General features: G+C 40.5%; 3 protein-coding genes across 5 annotated transcripts; 2 read left to right on the top strand and 1 right to left on the bottom strand.

Moving 5' to 3' along the window:
• The first annotated feature begins 1,118 nt into the window (after positions 1–1,118).
• Positions 1,119–5,203, top strand: LOC115690922 (endoglucanase 4-like). Its single transcript, XM_030617421.2, has 7 exons — positions 1,119–1,641; positions 2,927–3,334; positions 3,443–3,535; positions 3,624–3,821; positions 3,934–4,042; positions 4,237–4,400; positions 4,676–5,203. The coding sequence occupies exons 1-7, from the start codon at positions 1,408–1,410 to the stop codon at positions 5,003–5,005; spliced, it is 1,536 nt and encodes a 511-aa protein (XP_030473281.1). The 5' UTR covers positions 1,119–1,407; the 3' UTR covers positions 5,006–5,203.
• A 2,205-nt stretch (positions 5,204–7,408) lies between these two features.
• LOC115690966 (uncharacterized) lies at positions 7,409–10,341 on the top strand. Of its 3 annotated transcripts, none has more exons than XM_030617486.2 (7): positions 7,409–7,550; positions 8,204–8,336; positions 8,506–8,561; positions 8,993–9,116; positions 9,214–9,320; positions 9,829–9,898; positions 9,990–10,341. In XM_030617486.2, the coding sequence occupies exons 2-7, from the start codon at positions 8,255–8,257 to the stop codon at positions 10,067–10,069; spliced, it is 519 nt and encodes a 172-aa protein (XP_030473346.1). In that variant the 5' UTR covers positions 7,409–7,550; positions 8,204–8,254; the 3' UTR covers positions 10,070–10,341. The 3 variants fall into 3 exon arrangements, with proteins under 3 accessions (XP_030473346.1, XP_056158949.1, XP_056158947.1); XM_056302974.1 differs by lacking the exon at positions 7,409–7,550 and adding an exon at positions 7,566–7,635 and having other exon boundaries at positions 10,004–10,341; XM_056302972.1 differs by lacking the exon at positions 7,409–7,550 and adding an exon at positions 7,572–7,635.
• A 205-nt stretch (positions 10,342–10,546) lies between these two features.
• On the bottom strand, positions 10,547–11,453 carry LOC115690965 (21 kDa protein-like). The gene has a single exon (XM_030617483.2). It carries the CDS (start codon positions 11,379–11,381, stop codon positions 10,776–10,778), a length of 606 nt encoding a protein of 201 aa, XP_030473343.1. The 5' UTR covers positions 11,382–11,453; the 3' UTR covers positions 10,547–10,775.
• Positions 11,454–18,790: the final 7,337 nt, after the last annotated feature.

Below are 18,790 nucleotides of genomic sequence, written 5' to 3'. Positions count from 1 at the left end.
TGACCCATATGTAGATAGGACAAAAGTCGGGATAAGATAAAATATCCCGTGTTTGGTTCCTCTTCTTGACAGGATAAAATTAGATATAAGAGGAATATAATCCCGATAAAAATATCCCATGTAAAGATGGGATAATGGAGAATATGATTTCTTATGTCCATGGTGTAATTTGTTCTCGAATACCAAAATTCTTAAGTTTATAAAATTAAATATTATTTAAATTATAATATTAAAAAAGAAAAATAGAAAGAACAAAGCAAAAATAACAATAATTTTCGTTTTTATTTATTCCTATTTTATTTATATGTTTGAATTTCTTTCTATTCTATAATATATATTCTATATATATATATATATATATATCTAGATTACATATTTTAGGTTTATTTGTATAATAAAACTTTAATTAAGGAATGATGGAAGGGAATAAAGAAAAAAATATAAAAAGAGGGAAAATTAATAATTAAAAAATAAATAAAAATGATGTACAAAAAAAGAATCTTTGCAATTCTCAAAGAATGAGGGGTAAAGAGATTTCTAAAAAAATAAATCACCCTCTCATTCTCCTTCTTCTCTATAACTCTGATTCAGGTTGAAATTTCGCGATTTCTCCATAATTCTTTAGTTCATGTCAAAACTCCACGAAAACAACGAAAGGGTCAAAACTCCTTCTCCTCCGTAACTATCGGGATCACGTTGAAATTCCATGAAAGTAGCAAGAGAATGGAAGCACTATACTTTTTAGATTCATGAAGTTGGATGATTATGCTTTCGTTTTCTTACTAGATTTGGCATTCGCTCACTAATTTATACTGTCGATGTTGCTATAGCTCGTTTACATTCCTTGTTATGGTCAAACCCATGGTTCGGGAATGTTGCAATCAACTAAATTATAGTCAAAGATTTAGATTCTGTCTCCATTTGTGCATTTGTGGTTTTTTTTGGTAATGAATCGGTAGATATTCTTACCATTTTCGTTTGTGTATTTATAAGTTCATTCACCAAAACATAGCAAAATCTCTTGATTTCATACCTATCGTATCTGTCGTATCTTGACTAGAAATCCAGAGAAATAAATGCAGCTTACATGTCTTCAAAATTGAGTCCTTGTTGTTTCCCTCAAATGCTATAAGTCCTCATGCAGTGAAGATAGACGCCGTATACGCAGGCTACACAAGCGCCTGTGACACCCATATATTCCATCTGCACAAGCCTCGAGCACTCTTTCTCTCTTTGCCCTTTCTTTCACACACCTCTGAGTACAGCCTAATCAAACCCAAATCAAAGCCACGTCTCGCTCATCTCATTTACTTCACCTGCATCATTGCTTCAGTATATAAACCCCAATCACCATACTTCGTCGTTCATTTGGTCCTCATCGTTCGGTTTTCTTTCCCATTCACGCCAATGAGATACACAGACATGTTGGGGATCGCAAGAAGCCGCGATGCCGTCAGAGTTGGAACCACGATGATGTTGATGGCGGTCATGGCGGTTTCCGTAGTCTCGGGGCATGATTATGGAGATGCATTGAGCAAGAGCATTCTCTTCTTCGAAGGCCAGAGATCGGGCAAGCTGCCTCCTTCCCAGAGAATGACTTGGAGGAAGGATTCCGGTCTTCGCGATGGTTTCGAAATCGGCGTACGTTCATCTTCTCTCTGAGTAAATCAAGTTTTGTTACCATAAATGCTCTCAATTCTGACCCAGATTACCATATTAAAGATGATTTTCTCCATTAACGTACTGCTTTGGCCCGTTTGGTTTTGGTAACCCTGGCTGTCTAACGTCCCCTATTAGTAACAGCCACGGGCCATTCGATGTCTACGAGATTAAATCTCCAGGACCATCGAGAAGTTATTCACACGTTGCAAAAAAGAAAGGGAAATTGAACTATGGAATTGCGATTTAAGATATGGATTCGAACATATAGTACATGTATAATACATGCGTTCCTACAGTGTTTAAATGAAGTCTTGGATTTATCTGAGAAATAACTCATTTTATAGATGGCATTCGACGAACATAGCGGTCATTTTTTTTTTTTTGTGGTAAGAACATAGCGGTCATTTTATCGTCATTTTGAACCATTACTTTAAGTTCTATTGTTTATCTTCTTCTTTTTCGCGACATAACAAGCCCAATTAGGGAAATAGTACGAGAATCAATTATTTAAGGAAAGAAAATCCCTTTCCATTGGTCGACGTGAATGCATAGGAAATCAGTGCACGCGTCTACTTTGCTTTCTCTGTGTTTATGGCTTGTAAGAAACATGCATGCTTTGACAAGACCAACTTCAAACAGCAAACTGATTTATGCAAAGAGAGTAAAGTAACTGCCAACATTTGCTATAATTCATGCAAGAAATAGCTCTTTTTGAGCTTGTCAGGGAAAAAGTGGGTTTCATAAGTGCACTTCTCTATTTTTCGTCCTTGAGATTCAAGCATGTGACATAAGAGCCTTCATGAATATTTTCTTGGCTGACTTAATTTAGTACATTGTCCCAATTTCATTTCAAGCTTATTGTATTGGAGGAGGCTATCAAAATCCTCACCTCTACCTGGAAAGAAATCTGCCCGTCTTATTGCACTTTCATGCGTTATTATTAAACATATTCACATCCCTCTCCCCAATATGACATGTTAGATGTAATTATGATTTCTTGGGCAAAGAATGCGCTAATTTTAGAATGATCAAGTGGAGTGTCTAGTCGAAATTGACATGAGTGTGTACATAGAAAGATCAGATTTGTCCAAATGATGTAAGGTCATGGTAGATATTCGGATCAATTCGTCGCTAATCATCTATAGCAGGATTCCAATGTTCCAGTCGACTATTTTCTGATAAATCTAGCAGCATGTTTACTAGTTATCAGTTGTAGTGTTTGCCTTGAGTTTGTGTCACTGTATTCTTTCAATCTGTCTCGCAGGTTGATTTGGTGGGCGGTTACTACGACGCGGGGGACAACGTCAAGTTCAACTTCCCGATGGCGTGGTCCACCACCATGCTCGCTTGGGGCGTATCTGAGTTCCGGAGGCGCATGGGCCCGGATCTCCCGCATGCGCTCGACGCGATCCGCTGGGCCACCGACTACTTCCTCAAGGCCACAAGCGTGCCCGGGATTGTGTTTGCGCAAGTCGGCGAACCTTACGGAGACCACAACTGCTGGCAGAGGCCCGAGGACATGGACACCCCTCGAACCCCTTATGCCGTGAGTGCACAGTTCCCTGGCTCGGAAGTCTCGGCCGAGATCGCTGCCGCTCTGGCCGCTGCTTCTTTGGCTTTCAGGCCGGTCGATCCTCACTATTCAGCCCTGCTCCTAAGTCGGGCTAAAGAGGTAATCACCGAGTATCAACATCCCTTCTTACAACAATACAAAAGTTGTAGAAGCGTGAATATTAGTCTTGGAAGATGAATTTATAAGGACATCTTATATATGGATCAGGTGTTTAAGTTTGCGGATAAGTATCAGGGGTCGTACAACGACCATCTCGGACGATGGGTGTGCCCATTTTACTGTGATTTCAGCGGTTATGAGGTACACGTCGTTAGTAAGATACTCGTATTTTGATACATATACCTATCAAAGAGTTTTATTTTTGGAAAGGCTCACTTGAAAATTACAGGACGAGTTGATTTGGGCAGCATCATGGTTATATAGGGCGACCAAGGCACGTAAGTACTGGAATTATGTTGCGGCAAACATAGATAATCTGGAACACTATGAGTTGAAAACCATCTACTCCCTTTCTAGTAATGGCGGTAGCTTTGCCGAGTTTGGGTGGGACACGAAGCATGCCGGTATCAGTGTCCTCGCTTCCAAGGTCATCGGTTTAAATCTCCACTCCGTCACCGCTATTAAAAAATCACTCAGGGAAAAGCTCCGTGTATTTCATTCTTATGCATTACTTTTGCTTCCCACTGTTTGTGCTGCAGACTGTCATGAAGAATAGTCACTATAGTGATATCTTCGTGCTCAATGCCGACAAGTTTGTGTGTTCGGTTTTGCCTGAATCGCCGACCAAATACGTCAACTACTCCCCTGGTAATTTTCGCACTCCTGGTTCACGTTTCTTCTCTAATTTCTGCTAACCTTGTCGATGAACGACAACTAGTGACTTCGCATTTAGTAACCGTCACTGCTGAATTCTCTATCCAATAGTCAAACTTGGTTATGTCTACATATTTTCATTTCATCCTCGAGTGAGGGACTGTTGCTTAATCTGCCAACTCTTTCAGGGGGACTCCTAGTCAAACCTGGAGGGAGCAACTTGCAGCACGCCACGGCACTGTCCTTTCTTCTTATCGTTTATGCTCGCTACATGGACCGCGCCAATCGGGTCATTCAATGTGGCGATGTAAAGGCCACTCCGGCCAGGCTCATTCAAGTAGCTAAAGGCCAGGTACACCTCGCTGATTATTTTCCATGTGATATTCTTTCCTCCGCATCAAGGGAACATAGGAAAAATGAGCAGGTTGCAGTTGAACCAAACCATGTGACGTCATAAGACTAGTGCACATGCTCGTCGACTATGAAACGTTGGCGTGTATTTAGTACAATAAGTAAAATCGTTTAATTAATCGGCAAGTTTAACAGAGAATGGCAAAATCAAAGATCAGGAAGAGACTAGATTTAGGAGGATCCACTAGATTAATCTGTGGTCGTTCCATTTTGCAGGTGGACTATATACTAGGAAGCAACCCGTTGAACATGTCGTACATGGTGGGATACGGCAGGAAATTCCCTCAAAGGTTCCATCACAGAGGCTCTTCCTTGCCGTCCCTAGATCAACACCCACAACTTATCGGTTGCAAGGACGGGACGCTGTACTTCGAGAGCAGCAGCCCGAATCCGAACCTGCTGACTGGGGCCATTGTTGGAGGTCCTGACATCCAGGATCAGTACAACGATTCTAGAGTCGATATTGCACACTCGGAGCCGACAACGTATATCAATGCTCCTCTCGTTGGTGTCCTGGCTTTCTTCAAAGGGCAGATAGAGCCATAGACATTAAAATGCAAGGAAATGAAACAGGAACTTGCCTAAGGAACTCATCGACCATTTCCCCTGAAATTCAGATTCCTTTATCTTTCACCATCTCGTTCTTTCAGATCAGCAGGATTAGATGCATTGTACACAGGTGTAGGTCAGTTGCGTGAACGACTGTAACAGGTGAAATCAAAGGAGAAAATGAAGTCAGTTAGACCAACTCAATATGTGCTTATCTTTCGAATCTATTGGGTTTTTGACATATAAATGTGTTCTTTCATCGTTTCAGCAGATACGTACCATGCATTGCATGGTATGACGTGATTAGTCATTTCATAAGATCAGGAATTACATGAACAAAGCATATCACCAAAGGCTTGAAACCTCTTCTTGAACTGAAAAATCTCCCTAGGCTTCGTCAACTACTAGCTGTTTTTACTGAATATCTTGTCTAAAGAATAACTTACTCAAAATCATTTTTATAGAATAGAGAAGTGAGATAATTTGTATTCGAATTTTGATAATTTAATTACTCGTGAGCCTAATTGGAATTGGACCTTCTCTACTATATCGATTGCATTTATACGTTGGCAAAAGAAAGAAATTGTACTTGTTTTGTCCTTGAGTTTGTGAACTTTTCTTCTCAATGGTCCCTCAATTTGTGTTTAATTTTTTTTTTAAGATCTGTTTTTCTTTACCCAATTGATCACCTACATTGAAAAATTAATCGCACTAGCTAGGTTCTGTATATTTCCATAAAAAAAATATTTCCAAATTTTTTTTATGTTTGGGGAGCAAAAAACCGAGCGAAAAATAGCTTTCTAAAATAGGGGAAAATGACTTTCCCTATCCGAGAAAAGAAATTCATTTTCTCCACTCCCTCTACTACTCCTCCCCCAACGCCGACTCCGCCGTGTGCACGACCGATCCATGGGTGCGTGTGCTTGAACTACTGCCTCTCTCACAGCTTGTCCTCCCTGTGCCGCTCGAGCTCTGCCGGGAGCGGATCAAACGGGAGCAGCTCGTGGTGGTTGCGAGCCGGGGTTTTTGAAGGTGAAGTTGGACCGGAGCTTTAAGCGGCAGTGGTTGTGGCCATGGCTGGAGGGCGACTTCAGGGACCGAGAGACTAGCAAAAGAAGAACGGTCATTGTGATGTAGATGATTACGGAGAGTTTGCCCATCTAAGCAAATGCGTGAACCATGCAAAGATATTAAAGATCGGTCGGAGCTGCTCGTTTCTTTCGTGAAAAATGAATGATTTGCAAATATTTTTTTTATGAATAATGGCTCATAGCACTTAATTTGATGTCTAAAAATTTTCACGGGCAATAAGAAAATTTTTTGTTCGTTCATTTATTTTTGTAAGCAATATAAATGATATATTTGGCGAAATAAATAAAGATAGGTTTGACAAAAGGGTGGACTAGGGTTGATAAATTGCTACGGCAAATGTGTGATTGCGCATTTCAGGAGGTTTTGCTAGAGACTACCTTCCACTCCACTTAGAGAGGTCTCCAAGATTGGACTTGAACTTCTATTCTTGAAAAAAATATGACATATAGATAGTCAATGATCATTTTTTAATTACTTTTGTGGACCATAGACTACTGCCCAGCGCGTGCGCGTGCCTGTACCCGGGACCCCTAGGCGCGTGCCCGGTCCTTGACGCCCGGGCCTAGGTCAATAGAGGCCTCATGCGGGTCCATAGAGGCCGAGCCCAAGAGCCTAGTGCTCGTGCCTGGTTCTCCAATTGCCAGTGTCTAATTTTTTTTTTTGTATGTCTGTTATATCTCAAATTCTATTCACTCTAGGATTTTTGCTTTGCCTCGTGCAGAGTGCGGGAATCGAACCTCGTACCTATAATGTTAGCACCTCTACCCCACAATCCCTTTACCAGTTGGACCGCATGCAACCGCATGCATATTGGCATTCGGTGTCCAATTCACAAGCTTTCAAATAGTGCATAACTCAGGAATATAAAAAGCATGTTTTTCTTTTCGAATAACGAAAATAAAATTTCTAATTGATTATTTCAGTCAAACATTAGACAATATTTACTATAATTTTTTTTTTGGCTAAGGTATTACTTTTTTTTTTTTAAATATCTTCTTGACAAACATTTTTCAAAAACGGCAAACTTTTCGAAAAATAACCGAAGCCTAAAAGGCAAGCATCTTATATAAGTTATGTAGCCACCCATTGGATTTATTGCCATAAGGATAGATTTCCTTAGTTTACTCTCATTTTTGGGCTCCCAAATTTTGCAGTTGACTCAATTTGTATGAAACAGATAATATCGGCCTATATATTGACACTTTTTTCCCGTGATATAATAAACTAAAATAAAAATAATGGTTTTTATTTTCGAACTTAGAAAAGAAAAATTTATTGAAAACAAACAGCTCTTGCTTCTTCTTCTTCTTCTTTAGTTAAAGAAAGAGAAAGAACAGAGCAATTTCCTTAAACCCTCTCTGCCTCTTTTCTCTAGTCTCTCTGCCTCTGCCCATACGCCTCGCGTTGATTGGTATTGTCCTCGAGATTGCGCGCACGACAGTTATTGTCGGTAAGCCTCTTGTACCTCTAACTGCAGATGTCTTCTTTTCCGATGTGTTGATTTCCTGATGGTGTCGTGTTTCTTGTGGAAATTGGTAATTGATCTGCTAATTTTCTCATCTCATTCAGATCTGTTTTTCATTTCCCGATTAGTGATTGTTTCAGGCATATCGTCTTCTTCTTCGTTGCTTCACTCTGTATTGCCTATTCTGCGCAATGGGGCAATTCCCACTTTCTGCTTCGTCCTTGTTTTCTGCATTTTCTCCATTGGGCTCTATTTTCTTGTTTTTCTTCTTTCCAGCATTTCCAGATTTGATACTGTAAAACGGGTCTGGTTTAAAATATGCCCTTTAGGTAGAAGCCATCAAAGATTTTAGTTTCAGTGATGGTAGGAACTTTAACTTTAGGCTTAGAGCAAAATGTGTTGCGCGGAACATACTGTATTTAAGTCAACTGTCGTCCTTATTTCTGTGTTATAATCTTTAGCCTGTAGAAACTATCTGCTTAATTTTCAGTCGGCTTCAACTTCTAGTTATTGCGTCCGGTTTTTATTAGAAAGGGGCCCTTTTAGCATATTGGGGTGATCCCAGATGGATGTTGAAATACAAAAACTCAAATTTCACAGTGATAGTTCTTCCATTTAAAATATGTCGTTGCTTGCAGAAAAGAGTCTTAGCAACACCTTCAAGGGCCGATAGGGAGGAAAAGATCAAAATGCAGCAGAGGAGGTCTTCAACGGGTCGGCCAAGTGGAACTGATGGTTCGGATTTCTCCTACCGCATGGTTGTTGACTCCCGTAAGCTTCCGTTAATCCATATTGCTCTTTCACCTTGTTTTCATTTCATAGTTATTCTCCTGCTTATCATTTGGTAAGTGTTTTTATGAATTCATGTTCCTTTGCTTTTGCATTCCTTCTGTTTAGATCTTCAGAAATTTAGCATATAAATGTTTGTGCTTTTTGCTAGGGTATCAGAAAGTAGCACAAGGCAGGTCTCGCTTACGAGCATTGATCTCAATTCAGGTAAATTGCCCTCATCTATCTTTAGCTGTCTTTTTGTTTTTTCACTTCTCATGCTTCCCTTTTGCAAGTGTTTTCCTTTTTCTTCGATAGACAAAATCCACATTGTACTGTGTTAAGACTTCGTCTATGTCCTTATTCGCGTTTATTGCTGAAGAGTGACAATTGGACTGGTTAAATGTATATTGTCTTACACTCCAGAGGATATTTAAAGCGTGGCTGCAACTGTAGTTGCCAGCTGATAGGATATAAGCCATATAATGATATCGTGTTCTTGGAATTTTGTGGGATGTTCTCATGGAGGGTTACATTGTTGTTATTCACTGGATTATTGCCATAACTCCTGGTAACATTATCTCCATTTTATGAAAGTATCTTTTGAATACTTACCTTGTGTTCAGAATGTGGCTAACAGCTTAGTCTGTTTGTTGAAGGCTGTTATTCAACTAATGGGAGCAGTGCATCTAGTTCTATCAATTTCAAATGGGAATGTCCCAAGTCCACTTGCTATATCATCTCTTGCTATGGCCTTGCTGTCACTTATTGTTGGTGAATTAGGTACTTGAAATTTTCAACTTCTTCTTGAGTTTCAATGTGCATTAGCTTCAAATGCTGACCTAATTTTTCTTTTTTCTTTTTTTTTTGGTGTTGACAGGTCAAAGACGAAGTCGAGTGAATTTCTTACGGTTTTACATATTTGCAGCAGCTGCAGCAATACTTCTATCAATCGCTTGTCTTTGTAAGGTTGATTTAAGATTGGAGGTAAAGAGTTTTGTCCTCTCATAGTTCTGATTAATTATCAACAAATTGCTTACTGTTGCTTTCCATAGAGAAGAAAATTGTCAGTCATAAGCTCTTAGGAATAAGCATCTAAGAGAGAGAGAGACCTGGAAAGAAAAATAAAACATAAAAAAAGGAGACGGGGAAGCTATGAAGTTAAGGACAGAAAATTCAAAACTCAAGAAATAGTTGAACTCATGAGTGAAAAAAAAAAAAAGAGAGTATGTTGTAAGCATTCCACAGTTCGTGCTCACATACTGCATATTTTGGGAGATGGACTAGAAGAAAACTTTGTTTAAACAAATTCCATGATGAACTCTTTGATCAATTTTACCTTTTTGATGGGCATAGATACAGATGTAGCTAGAAAGAATTAGTATAGGAACAAGATAAAACTATACGCTTCTGATTTCATATTTATATGTTCTGTAGATACAATTAGTGGATGCTGGAGTTCTTTATTCTCACGGCTCTATCTATTCCCATGTAGGACATCCTTAATGTTCATCTCTTGGAAGCAAAGAAGTTCAAAATTCTTGAGGTGGGACGTGTTCTTTTTGGTGAGCTCCAGATCCCTTGGCTCTTCATCTAAATCAAGTTGTTTCATATATCAGAATGTACTCACTATGATGTTGCAATTAAATTTCACAGGATTGTTGGTGCAGGTTTTTGCTGTCAAAACAACGGTATCACTCATTAGCAACATGTCCCCACCCAAGAAAACTTCCTGAGGGTGTCTTTTGGTTTCAATGTACTAACCATTTTCAATTCAACTAGCAAGTTTAGGTTCCCCTTGCGCGCTTGTGAACTATCTGTCAAATAGCATGATGTTCAAGCTCATGGTTGTCAAATGATGAGAAACCAGCACCCTCCTTTTCTGAGCAGGCTGTAGAATTGGCTTGGGGATGCTCTTTCATTTGAAAGTTTCGGATTACAGTGTTTACCTCTCAGTATCAATTTGAGGACCTTTGGTTGTCAATAAGAGACAACAGTTTTGTTCGAAGCGATTTTGGCCATCACAGGCTCTTTTGTTGATGTCTTGTTGCATATTTTAACCACACCAAGAGGGAGAGCACAAAGACTGGTTATTCAGTTACGTTCAGTTGACAGAACAGTTTTGAGTGTGGTTATGTCTGATAGTTGTGGCCGGCCGGTCCATTTCGAAGGAATCATTCGAGTTTTTTCTTCAAAGATGAGCAAGATAAATATAAGGGGAAAGAAATTTCATCGAGGCACTTAAAGACGAAAGTTTACATGGCGGAAACAAATTCCATATAACAAAGAAAACTTAGAAGAACTTAAGTTCAGTACTTCTACTTAAGAAGCATCTCAACTTAATGATATCCTAAGACCTTAGAATCAAGCTCACAGCGGCTAAACGTACATGGTGCCACGTTTGCCACACATCAGTAGTAGGAGCAATACAATACAACGTAGCTATCCATGAAGAGAGGCGTATGCATTGATCAAGGCCAGAGCATTACTAGTGAGGTGAGAAAGAGTCACAATCCGGGCTCTCACGACCGTCTTCACTTTCCCATCCATCGACTTCCCTGCAAACCCATCGGAGCAAGTGTCCTGGTCCGTCAAGGCGGCGCTCACCCAAGTTTGCACGTCGCTGATCTTCCGCTCGAAGTCTCGTCCTTTCGTATCCTTCATCTCGGCGATGGACCTCCTGAGCTCATCGACCGCGTCGCTCAGCTCCTCCACGCAGTCCTGCATGGCCGCCGCCTCTCTAGGCTTCAAGCCTTGGCTTCGGGACAGGTTCGCCATCATGGCCGACGCCGAGCACGCATCATTCAGGGTCACGTCCAGGGCCGTGGAGGCGAGGATCTGAGGACTTGTCTGGATGGCGGCAGCGTGGCTCGAGAGGGAGCTGAAGCAGAGTTGAGGGTAGCTCGTTTTGCTGCATGACGTTCTGATGAACTCAGTGCTAGCTCCGGAGGCAAGGTCTCTAAGGGCTGAGCTTGGGGAGGTGTAGGATGCGATGGCTAAGAAAAATAGAAGGGTCGTGGCAAAACTCTTTGCTTTCGAGGCTCCCATTATTTTCCCTCTATGACTATATTGGCTTTCTCTCGGTATGAAGGGTGTGGGATAATTAACAACTGGGGGAGAGAGTTCCAAACTTATAGAGGATTAGATGTCGCTATCCAAAACTACTTTTTGAACTGATTTTTTTTTATCCTTTCCGGATGAAAATTGGTTTTTTCAGGTGCTTGGGTTTGAACTTGCTATGCAGCCATCGTAAGGTTTGAGCAAACGAGCAGGCACTTCCCCAAATCGAAGTTAAATGCCAAAGCTTTTTCCGTGAGTAAGTTTCTCATTTCCAAAAATGCCGAATTGGAGTATCGAACTAGTCTCGCGGACGTATGGATGACCCGAATCATGCTTATCCCAGATATGATCTACTCAGCGAAGATTTTTGTGGAGCTTGAAGTTATCAGTCACCCCAATGGTGATCGTAATGTCACCAGCAACCAAGAGGGAAGGCGGCTACCAGGTGTGTGAAAGCTCATTTCAGTCTCTATAGACCGCTTTGTTTTGTTTTCTTTACTCCCATCGATTAGGGGAGATCATGGTTCCAGGCTCTATCCTAGAACCTGAGAACCTAACCGGTGAGAACCTGTAGGTTCCAGGTTCCAAGATATATAGGGTAGGTTCTAGATTTCAAAAATTGAGAAACCTATTTCGATGGGTAGATTTCAAGTTCTAGATAGGTAGAACCTGGAACCTGAAACCTAAATAAGTTTTTTGTGGTTTTTTCTTGATTTATGTTTTCACGTGATCCTGTGGTGTTTCATGGCGTTAGATGATGAGTGTATAATTTGGAACTACTAGTCTGAGCTTTCATTTTATGACTTGTTAATGTTTCATATTCATCGTATGTATAAATATAAATTGTAGTCAGTGAATCGAAGTAACAAGTGATGGAACTTGGAACTAACCTGGAACCTGTGATAGGGTAGATTTCAAATTCCAAAAAATGAGGAACCTATTCTCATGGGTAGGTTCCAGGTATAACCTGTACAGAACATGTAATTACTCACCCATAGTATCGATTCACGCAATGACTTCTTATTTTAGCTGTATTTATTTGAACCGTAACGTCAGGAAAACTAGTCATTTGTATTCTCTTTGGTGAATGACAAGCTTGTTCGGTATTGTTGCGTTCATTTTCGTTTTTGTTTAACTAAAAATAAAATAAAATAAAAGAACCTGTTAGACCCTGGAACCTACTTCGGAACCTGTAACAGGGTAGGTTCTTGATTTCAAGTTCCGACGGGTACGTTTCAGGTTCCAAAAAATGAGGAATATGTACCCGATGGTAGGTTTCAGGTTTCTTGGAACCTAAAATCGCTCACCCCTACCATCGATGTGAGGTCTCGGGGCGTGAAGATACTTCACGCAACTTCACTAGTCTCAATCCCTGAAGCTTAACTCGAAATCCATGCTCCTTCACAATAGACTAACCTCTCTGTTTTTTAAGACTTATGGCGTAGAAAACTATTGACTTTGCTGTCATATTCCACTGCTTCAAGCTGTGGACATTGATTATGCTATTCGGAAAGTCCAAAGATGTGGGTCCGTCAGCACAGCTCGCCATACATGTCTGTCCTACGTTAGTATACCGTCCAAACGGGCTGATGTGTAGGGTAACGGTTCAATCGTTCGAGGAGGAGTATCGAGGAACTGTTTACACGAGTGTCCCCCATATTCGGAGAGTGTACAGCATGAGCAAAAGTCCTTTCCCAAATTGTGGCCATGGAAGGCATTGATTCTCTAGTTACCTTTTCCTAAATTTGGTACGTTTCCCACATGGGTCGGGGACCATAAGCTCGCGTCTTGCGGGATGATTGATGTGTCAGAAAACAATTCAAGCGCAATGCCGTGGCTAGCGTTATGAAGATTATGAATTTAATACGTTGTATCGAGTGCGAAATTATAAGATATTCCCCGTTCTCATTATTGAACAATAACATGTTCACAAACTTATCAACGTCGCATCATCACAATATTTTATCACATATGGTTGTTTCGTGCAGGTGTGGAACATGCACGAAATCATACTGAATAAAAACGTATTTAAACTAAAGGCTGCTCCGTTATGAGCCGAAGCGGACAAATCTGCGTTGGTCCCATCGGTTGTTATGGATGCTGAATGTCCCCATCAATGATTTTCTCACGTTGTCTTCGATGATGATTTGATAAGTGATCCCTCTCTTTCAGCGACCTGGATCAATCCCCATGATCAATCAGATTCCGCAGGCGTATATGAGGGAGGCCATGACCGGTGGCGAGTCGCAGAAACGAGCACGGCAACGAATAATGTCGAATGATTGATCGGGCATCTTGAAAGACATCTTTCGGGGACATCCGTCCTCGTCGCAAGTAAAGAAATCCGAAGCAGCGGTCCAGGAAGGTCAGGGGCCGTTTGGATCAAGGACGCAACACTCGCGGGGACCGTTGTTCTCGAAAGGTTCTAATTTGCAGAGTGTATGTACACCGGATTCGCGTTAAGGACATTCTATAACAGTCATCTTGCCCAAATCACCCAATGAGCAGGAAAGATTATGGACATCGTTCTGTTCTGGTCATATGTTAACCAAATCGATCGCGTGTTTCAATATTTTAATTTCTGAAAGGGAGAGGCAACGATGAAATCTATCTAGAGTCAGGTAACTTGACCCTCTTAGATGTTCAACAGAAGATGTCGACCCCACCTCAGTCAAAGCCAAAGATCTAATTGAAGATTGCAAGTCTATGAGAAAACAGTTTCCCTAGTACTTAATTAATGAAATTCACCTGTTCTTGACAAAGAAGAGCAAAAAAATAAGGCTAGGCATCGCATATTAGCCCCTTCACATGGCTCAATCAAATCAATTCGATCCAACGTCCGTTTGTCATAGCGAACTTGCATCGAGGACATTAGCACGCCCTACAAGCATGTCGCGGAGAAATAATCAAAAAAGTATCGAACCTATTGTGCCTACGTCAATTCAATCCTACAATTTGGCCAATTTTATTGGGGCGTGGTTCATTGTCCCTAACGATAGAAAGGCATAGGGATCCCGCTCCTCGATGAGCGGGTGGAAGTCCAGGGCAGTCGTAGGAGGCAGCACCCTTGGCCGCCAAAGAGCTTTTATAGTTTTGGCCCGTATTTTATTGGTAGTCTGAGCTCCCGTGAATAACTGTTGCCTATATATAATATATTTCTATTGTAATTGATAGTTATAACAGAGAGGTGGGAGGTGTTAATTATAATGGAATCCTCTGCTGGATGTAGCCCTAGTTTAAATGTGAACCAGGATAATCCTCGTGTCTCGATTTATGTTTCTTGACTTTACACTCTATTTTTTTTTTTTTGGTTAAAGACTTTACTCTCTATTTCGTTGTACCTAATCCTAACAAATTTAACCATAAACATTTTGACAATTTGTCAATTCAGTCCTAGACCTTTCATCGTGCCAATTTACTCCTAAACCTTCTGACGATTTTCGAATTTAATCTTTCCAGCTAATTTTGGCCGGAAATAGCTTGCGTGACGGTCTAGTTAACGCCGGCCATCCCACGTGGCACGGCCGAAGCGGACAAATCTGCGTTTGGGCCCATCAGTTGTTGAGGGATGTTGACATGGCCTGTGCTTTTGCCCACGAGACGAAAAATATCAAAGCTCGAACCATCTTCTTCATTTCACACACCAGAAGGGTGGCCGAATGGCCCATCATTAATTTTCCTACGTTATCTTCCATGATGATTTGATGAGCGATCCTGCTCTTTTCAGTGACCGGATTAACGCCCACGATCAATTAGATTCCATAGGCGCATATATATGAGGGAGGCCACGACCGGTGGCGCATCGGAGAAATGAGCACGGCCCTGAATAATGTTGAATGATTTGATCGAGCATCTTGAAACATATCTTTCACGGAATTTCTTGTCGTGAGAAATGAAATCCGAAGGAGTGATCCAACAAGTTGGGGCCGATTGGATTGAGGACACAATGCTCGGGAAAATTCGATAAGGATCATAGGCCTATTGTACGGATGTCAATTTAGCTCTAAACCTTTTAATTTGGCTAATTTAATCCTAGACATTTTGACGATTTGCCAAAAAAATTGGCTAGAAATTGCTGATGTAGTTGCCGGTCTTCCTACGTGACATAGCCAGCAATGACGTAGACAATTTTTGCAATTCTTTTTTGAAAAATTGAATTTTTTATAATTGTTTTCTTTTTTTTTTATTGTGGCCAGCAACCCTCCCCGGCCACGAAGGCCCTCGCCCGTGTCTAGGCCAGTGAGGTTCTCTGGCCACAATAAAAAAGAAAGAAAATTAAAAAATTAAAAATTCAATAATTCAATAAAAAATTATCTAAAAATCGTTCACGTCAGCACCGGCTTTAGAATAGCCGGCATCCACGTCAACGATTTCCAGCCAAAATTGGCTTGAATAACTCAATTGACGAATTGTCAAAAAGTTTAGGATTACATTAATCAAATTTGAAAGGTTTAGGATGGAATTGGAACCCGTACAATAGGTTTAGGATTTTTTCTGTAATTTCCCCGTAACGCTCACGGGACTGTCATTCTCGTGAACATGTTGGAGAGATCAAGAAAAATGTCCATGCACCTCTCACTTGGGGTTCTACTTCGCAAAGTGTATATACCCCGGATTCGCGTGAAGGACATTCTACAACAATTATTTACCCAAATCACCCAAACGAGCTGGAGAGATTATCGACATCGTTCTGTTCTGGTCATATATGTTACCAAATCTATCGCGTGCTTTAATATTTCAAATTTCTGAAAGGGAGAGGCAACGATAAAATCTATCTAGAGCCAGATAACTTTGACCCTATTGCATGTTTGACCGTAGATGTCGACCCACCTCAGTAAAGCCAAAGATGTGATTGTTTACTGCGAGTCTATCATGAAGCTGTTTCGGTTCTTATCATGTCGAGATGCACTCTTCTTGTACTCATCTAGTAATTACTTAAGTAATGAAATTCACTTGTTCTTGACATAAAGAAAAAAAGGTTAGGCATCGCCAAACAAGCATGTCGCCACGCCTTTTGGACAAACCGGCATTGATGCGCCGATAATGACAGTGATTATTATATCCCAATGTTATGGCTGACGGCTTAATGCGACAGATAAAATGTTGCCAATAAATATGTCACCAACATTAAGATATAGTATGCTTTGAGATATGATTGGAAAGTATCAGAGGGTTAGTCTATAAAACCAAGAAGATGAATGTCTGGAGCTACAACACAAATTGCGGGGTACAAGGGAAGAGGAGTTTCATCGCACCCCACGTGAATCGCATGGAGATATTCTATTGAACTCGCGAATCGCATGGAGATATTCTATTGTGAGTGATGAAAAGATGACTCCATCATCAACCTTTCCCTCAAATCACGATTGTGGATGGTAATGGAAAGGATTAAAGGCACATAATGTGAGATATTTCAACAGTTTTGAAAATTTGAAAGCATTCATTTTGTAACGGCTTCATTTGCCTATAAAGAGAATCTCCAACTCACAATCCAAATATACCAAAAACAAGAAATTCTATCTTTTCTTTCCATTTATTTGTTGGGTTTTTACATATAATGTTGTTGATCTGTTATATCCTTTGAGCATATCCACCAGAGCTTGTGGCACCGAGTTTCGTACTCCGAGAGGGCGGAATTAGTCTTAAGAATAGTGCTTGCACGCATCGGATATTTGTTCTTATTTTTTCATCTTTTCCAACAATTTTAAGGATAACTAAGATTCTCAATAATAATGTCGTTTCTGTTTTAATTGAATTTTAGAATCAATTTTATGTTCAGATTTTCTTCGCTACCTTGTTTTTATATTTCGCTTCTATGTGTCTTCTTAAGCAAAACCATTAACTATTTTATCTTTCCGTTTCACATGGGATCAAAAAGAAAATGGAACATGTTATCATCTCGACTTAGATCGTGACTTTGATTTGCCTTTCTTGCTCTCTATTCGTCAACTTTATGTTGAGTTGCTGCTCTGTTTAACCAGAATACCTGGTGTTGTGTTGTTGACACCGAGTCATCTCGGCTAAAAACGTGACTTGTATTGATAAGATACTTGTCGTTCATATTCAAATGATTTCGTTCAAGTTCTTTTTCATAAGTGACAATGAGAATTGTAGTCAGAGATTGCATATAGTTGATCCTCGAAGCTTCGAACTACTCTCCTTTTGATTAAATAGTGATGTACATGGTTCAATTATACTAAATTACTACGTTTTGTTGCTGTACATGTTCTAAATATATTGGATTCATGGCTACATATCCTGTCCATGATTAGCACTTGCTGAGTTCGTCATCACAATTGATGTTCATGTCTTGAATTGGTTGGATTCATGTTCATTTGAGTTGTCCATGGTTTGAATTTGTTTGATAGGTGTTCATGCTTGCTGTTCGTATGCATTTTTGTTCAAATAATGAGGGTTTGGTCTCATTTGGAAATATTTTGGTAATATAAGAAAATATATCCACGTAGGAGGAAGTTAGTTGGAATTTATATCGCTTCTTTGCTGAATAGTTGCATTTTCATAGCTTGAACACGTCGATTTTGATTTAGAAATACGCCGAGTAAGAGGTTGTTGGGGTGGATTTTCAAGTTATTCAAGGTGCATAAACATGTTCAATGAGATGGACATGTATAATGCTGTGTATTGATTTAGAAGAAGATTTTTTTTTTTTGGTTGAAATTTAAAAGAAGAATTTACATAGCGTAACCTGAGGGATGTATTCTTCCTTAGATCTTTAAGTGGTCTAAAGCAACCACCAAAACAATGGCATTTTATATAGCAAATTCCTCGATGTATCAGAATAATATGGTGATGCTAATTAGATCTTAGATTCAAACAAGATAAAATCCACTATTGGATACATGTTCACCTCTTGTGGAGGTGTTGTAACTTGGAAATCAGCCAAATAAAATTGGGCAAAAGGACACCAGAAGTGCCATAACTTGTGTACGGCGATCACTTTGGTGCCATAACTTTTTTTCGGATCACTTTGGTGCCAAGTCGGAGGAAAACAGATCACTTTAGTGACTCCGTCCAAAATTCCGACCAAAAAGCTAACATGGCATTTATATTAAAAAAAAATGGTCTGACTTGTACACGTGGAAATTATGTGGCTTTTTTCGAATTTTTTAATTTAAAAAAAAAAAAAGCTACAGCAGCGGCGAGGGAGCCCTCGCCGCTGCTGCCGCCAACCCACCACCGCCGGGAAGGGCCGGCGGTGGTAGGCGCAATGGTCAGAGAGGATCGCCGCCCCTGGCCGGGGCCCGGCGACCCTCGCCTAGCCCAGCGAGGGCCGGATTCGGCGAGGCGAGACCTCGCCATCACCTAGGTCGCGACGGCGAGGGCCGGATTCGGCAAGGCGAGACCTCGCCATCACCCGGGTCGCGACGGCGAGGGCC

This window comes from Syzygium oleosum, unplaced genomic scaffold (assembly GCF_021117445.2).
Source record: "Syzygium oleosum isolate NSW1041296 unplaced genomic scaffold, Sole_v2.1 Sole_v2.25, whole genome shotgun sequence".
Lineage (NCBI taxonomy): Eukaryota > Viridiplantae > Streptophyta > Magnoliopsida > Myrtales > Myrtaceae > Syzygium > Syzygium oleosum.
Note: the sequence above shows the minus strand (reverse complement) of the source record. Positions and strands in the feature narration are given on the sequence as shown.

Excerpts from the sequence above, each read along its gene's own strand:
- LOC115690922 (XM_030617421.2), top strand. The coding sequence starts at position 1,408 with ATGAGATACACAGACATGTTGGGGATCGCAAGAAGCCGCGATGCCGTC. Across the intron at positions 3,335-3,442 it reads TCCTAAGTCGGGCTAAAGAG|GTGTTTAAGTTTGCGGATAA; the intron begins GTAATCACCGAG and ends TATATGGATCAG. Across the intron at positions 4,043-4,236 it reads ATACGTCAACTACTCCCCTG|GGGGACTCCTAGTCAAACCT; the intron begins GTAATTTTCGCA and ends CAACTCTTTCAG.
- LOC115690966 (XM_056302972.1), top strand. The coding sequence starts at position 7,609 with ATGGTGTCGTGTTTCTTGTGGAAATTG. Across the intron at positions 8,337-8,505 it reads CCGCATGGTTGTTGACTCCC|GGTATCAGAAAGTAGCACAA; the intron begins GTAAGCTTCCGT and ends GCTTTTTGCTAG. Across the intron at positions 8,562-8,992 it reads GAGCATTGATCTCAATTCAG|GCTGTTATTCAACTAATGGG; the intron begins GTAAATTGCCCT and ends TGTTTGTTGAAG.
- LOC115690965 (XM_030617483.2), bottom strand. The coding sequence starts at position 11,381 with ATGGGAGCCTCGAAAGCAAAGAGTTTTGCCACGACCCTTCTATTTTTC.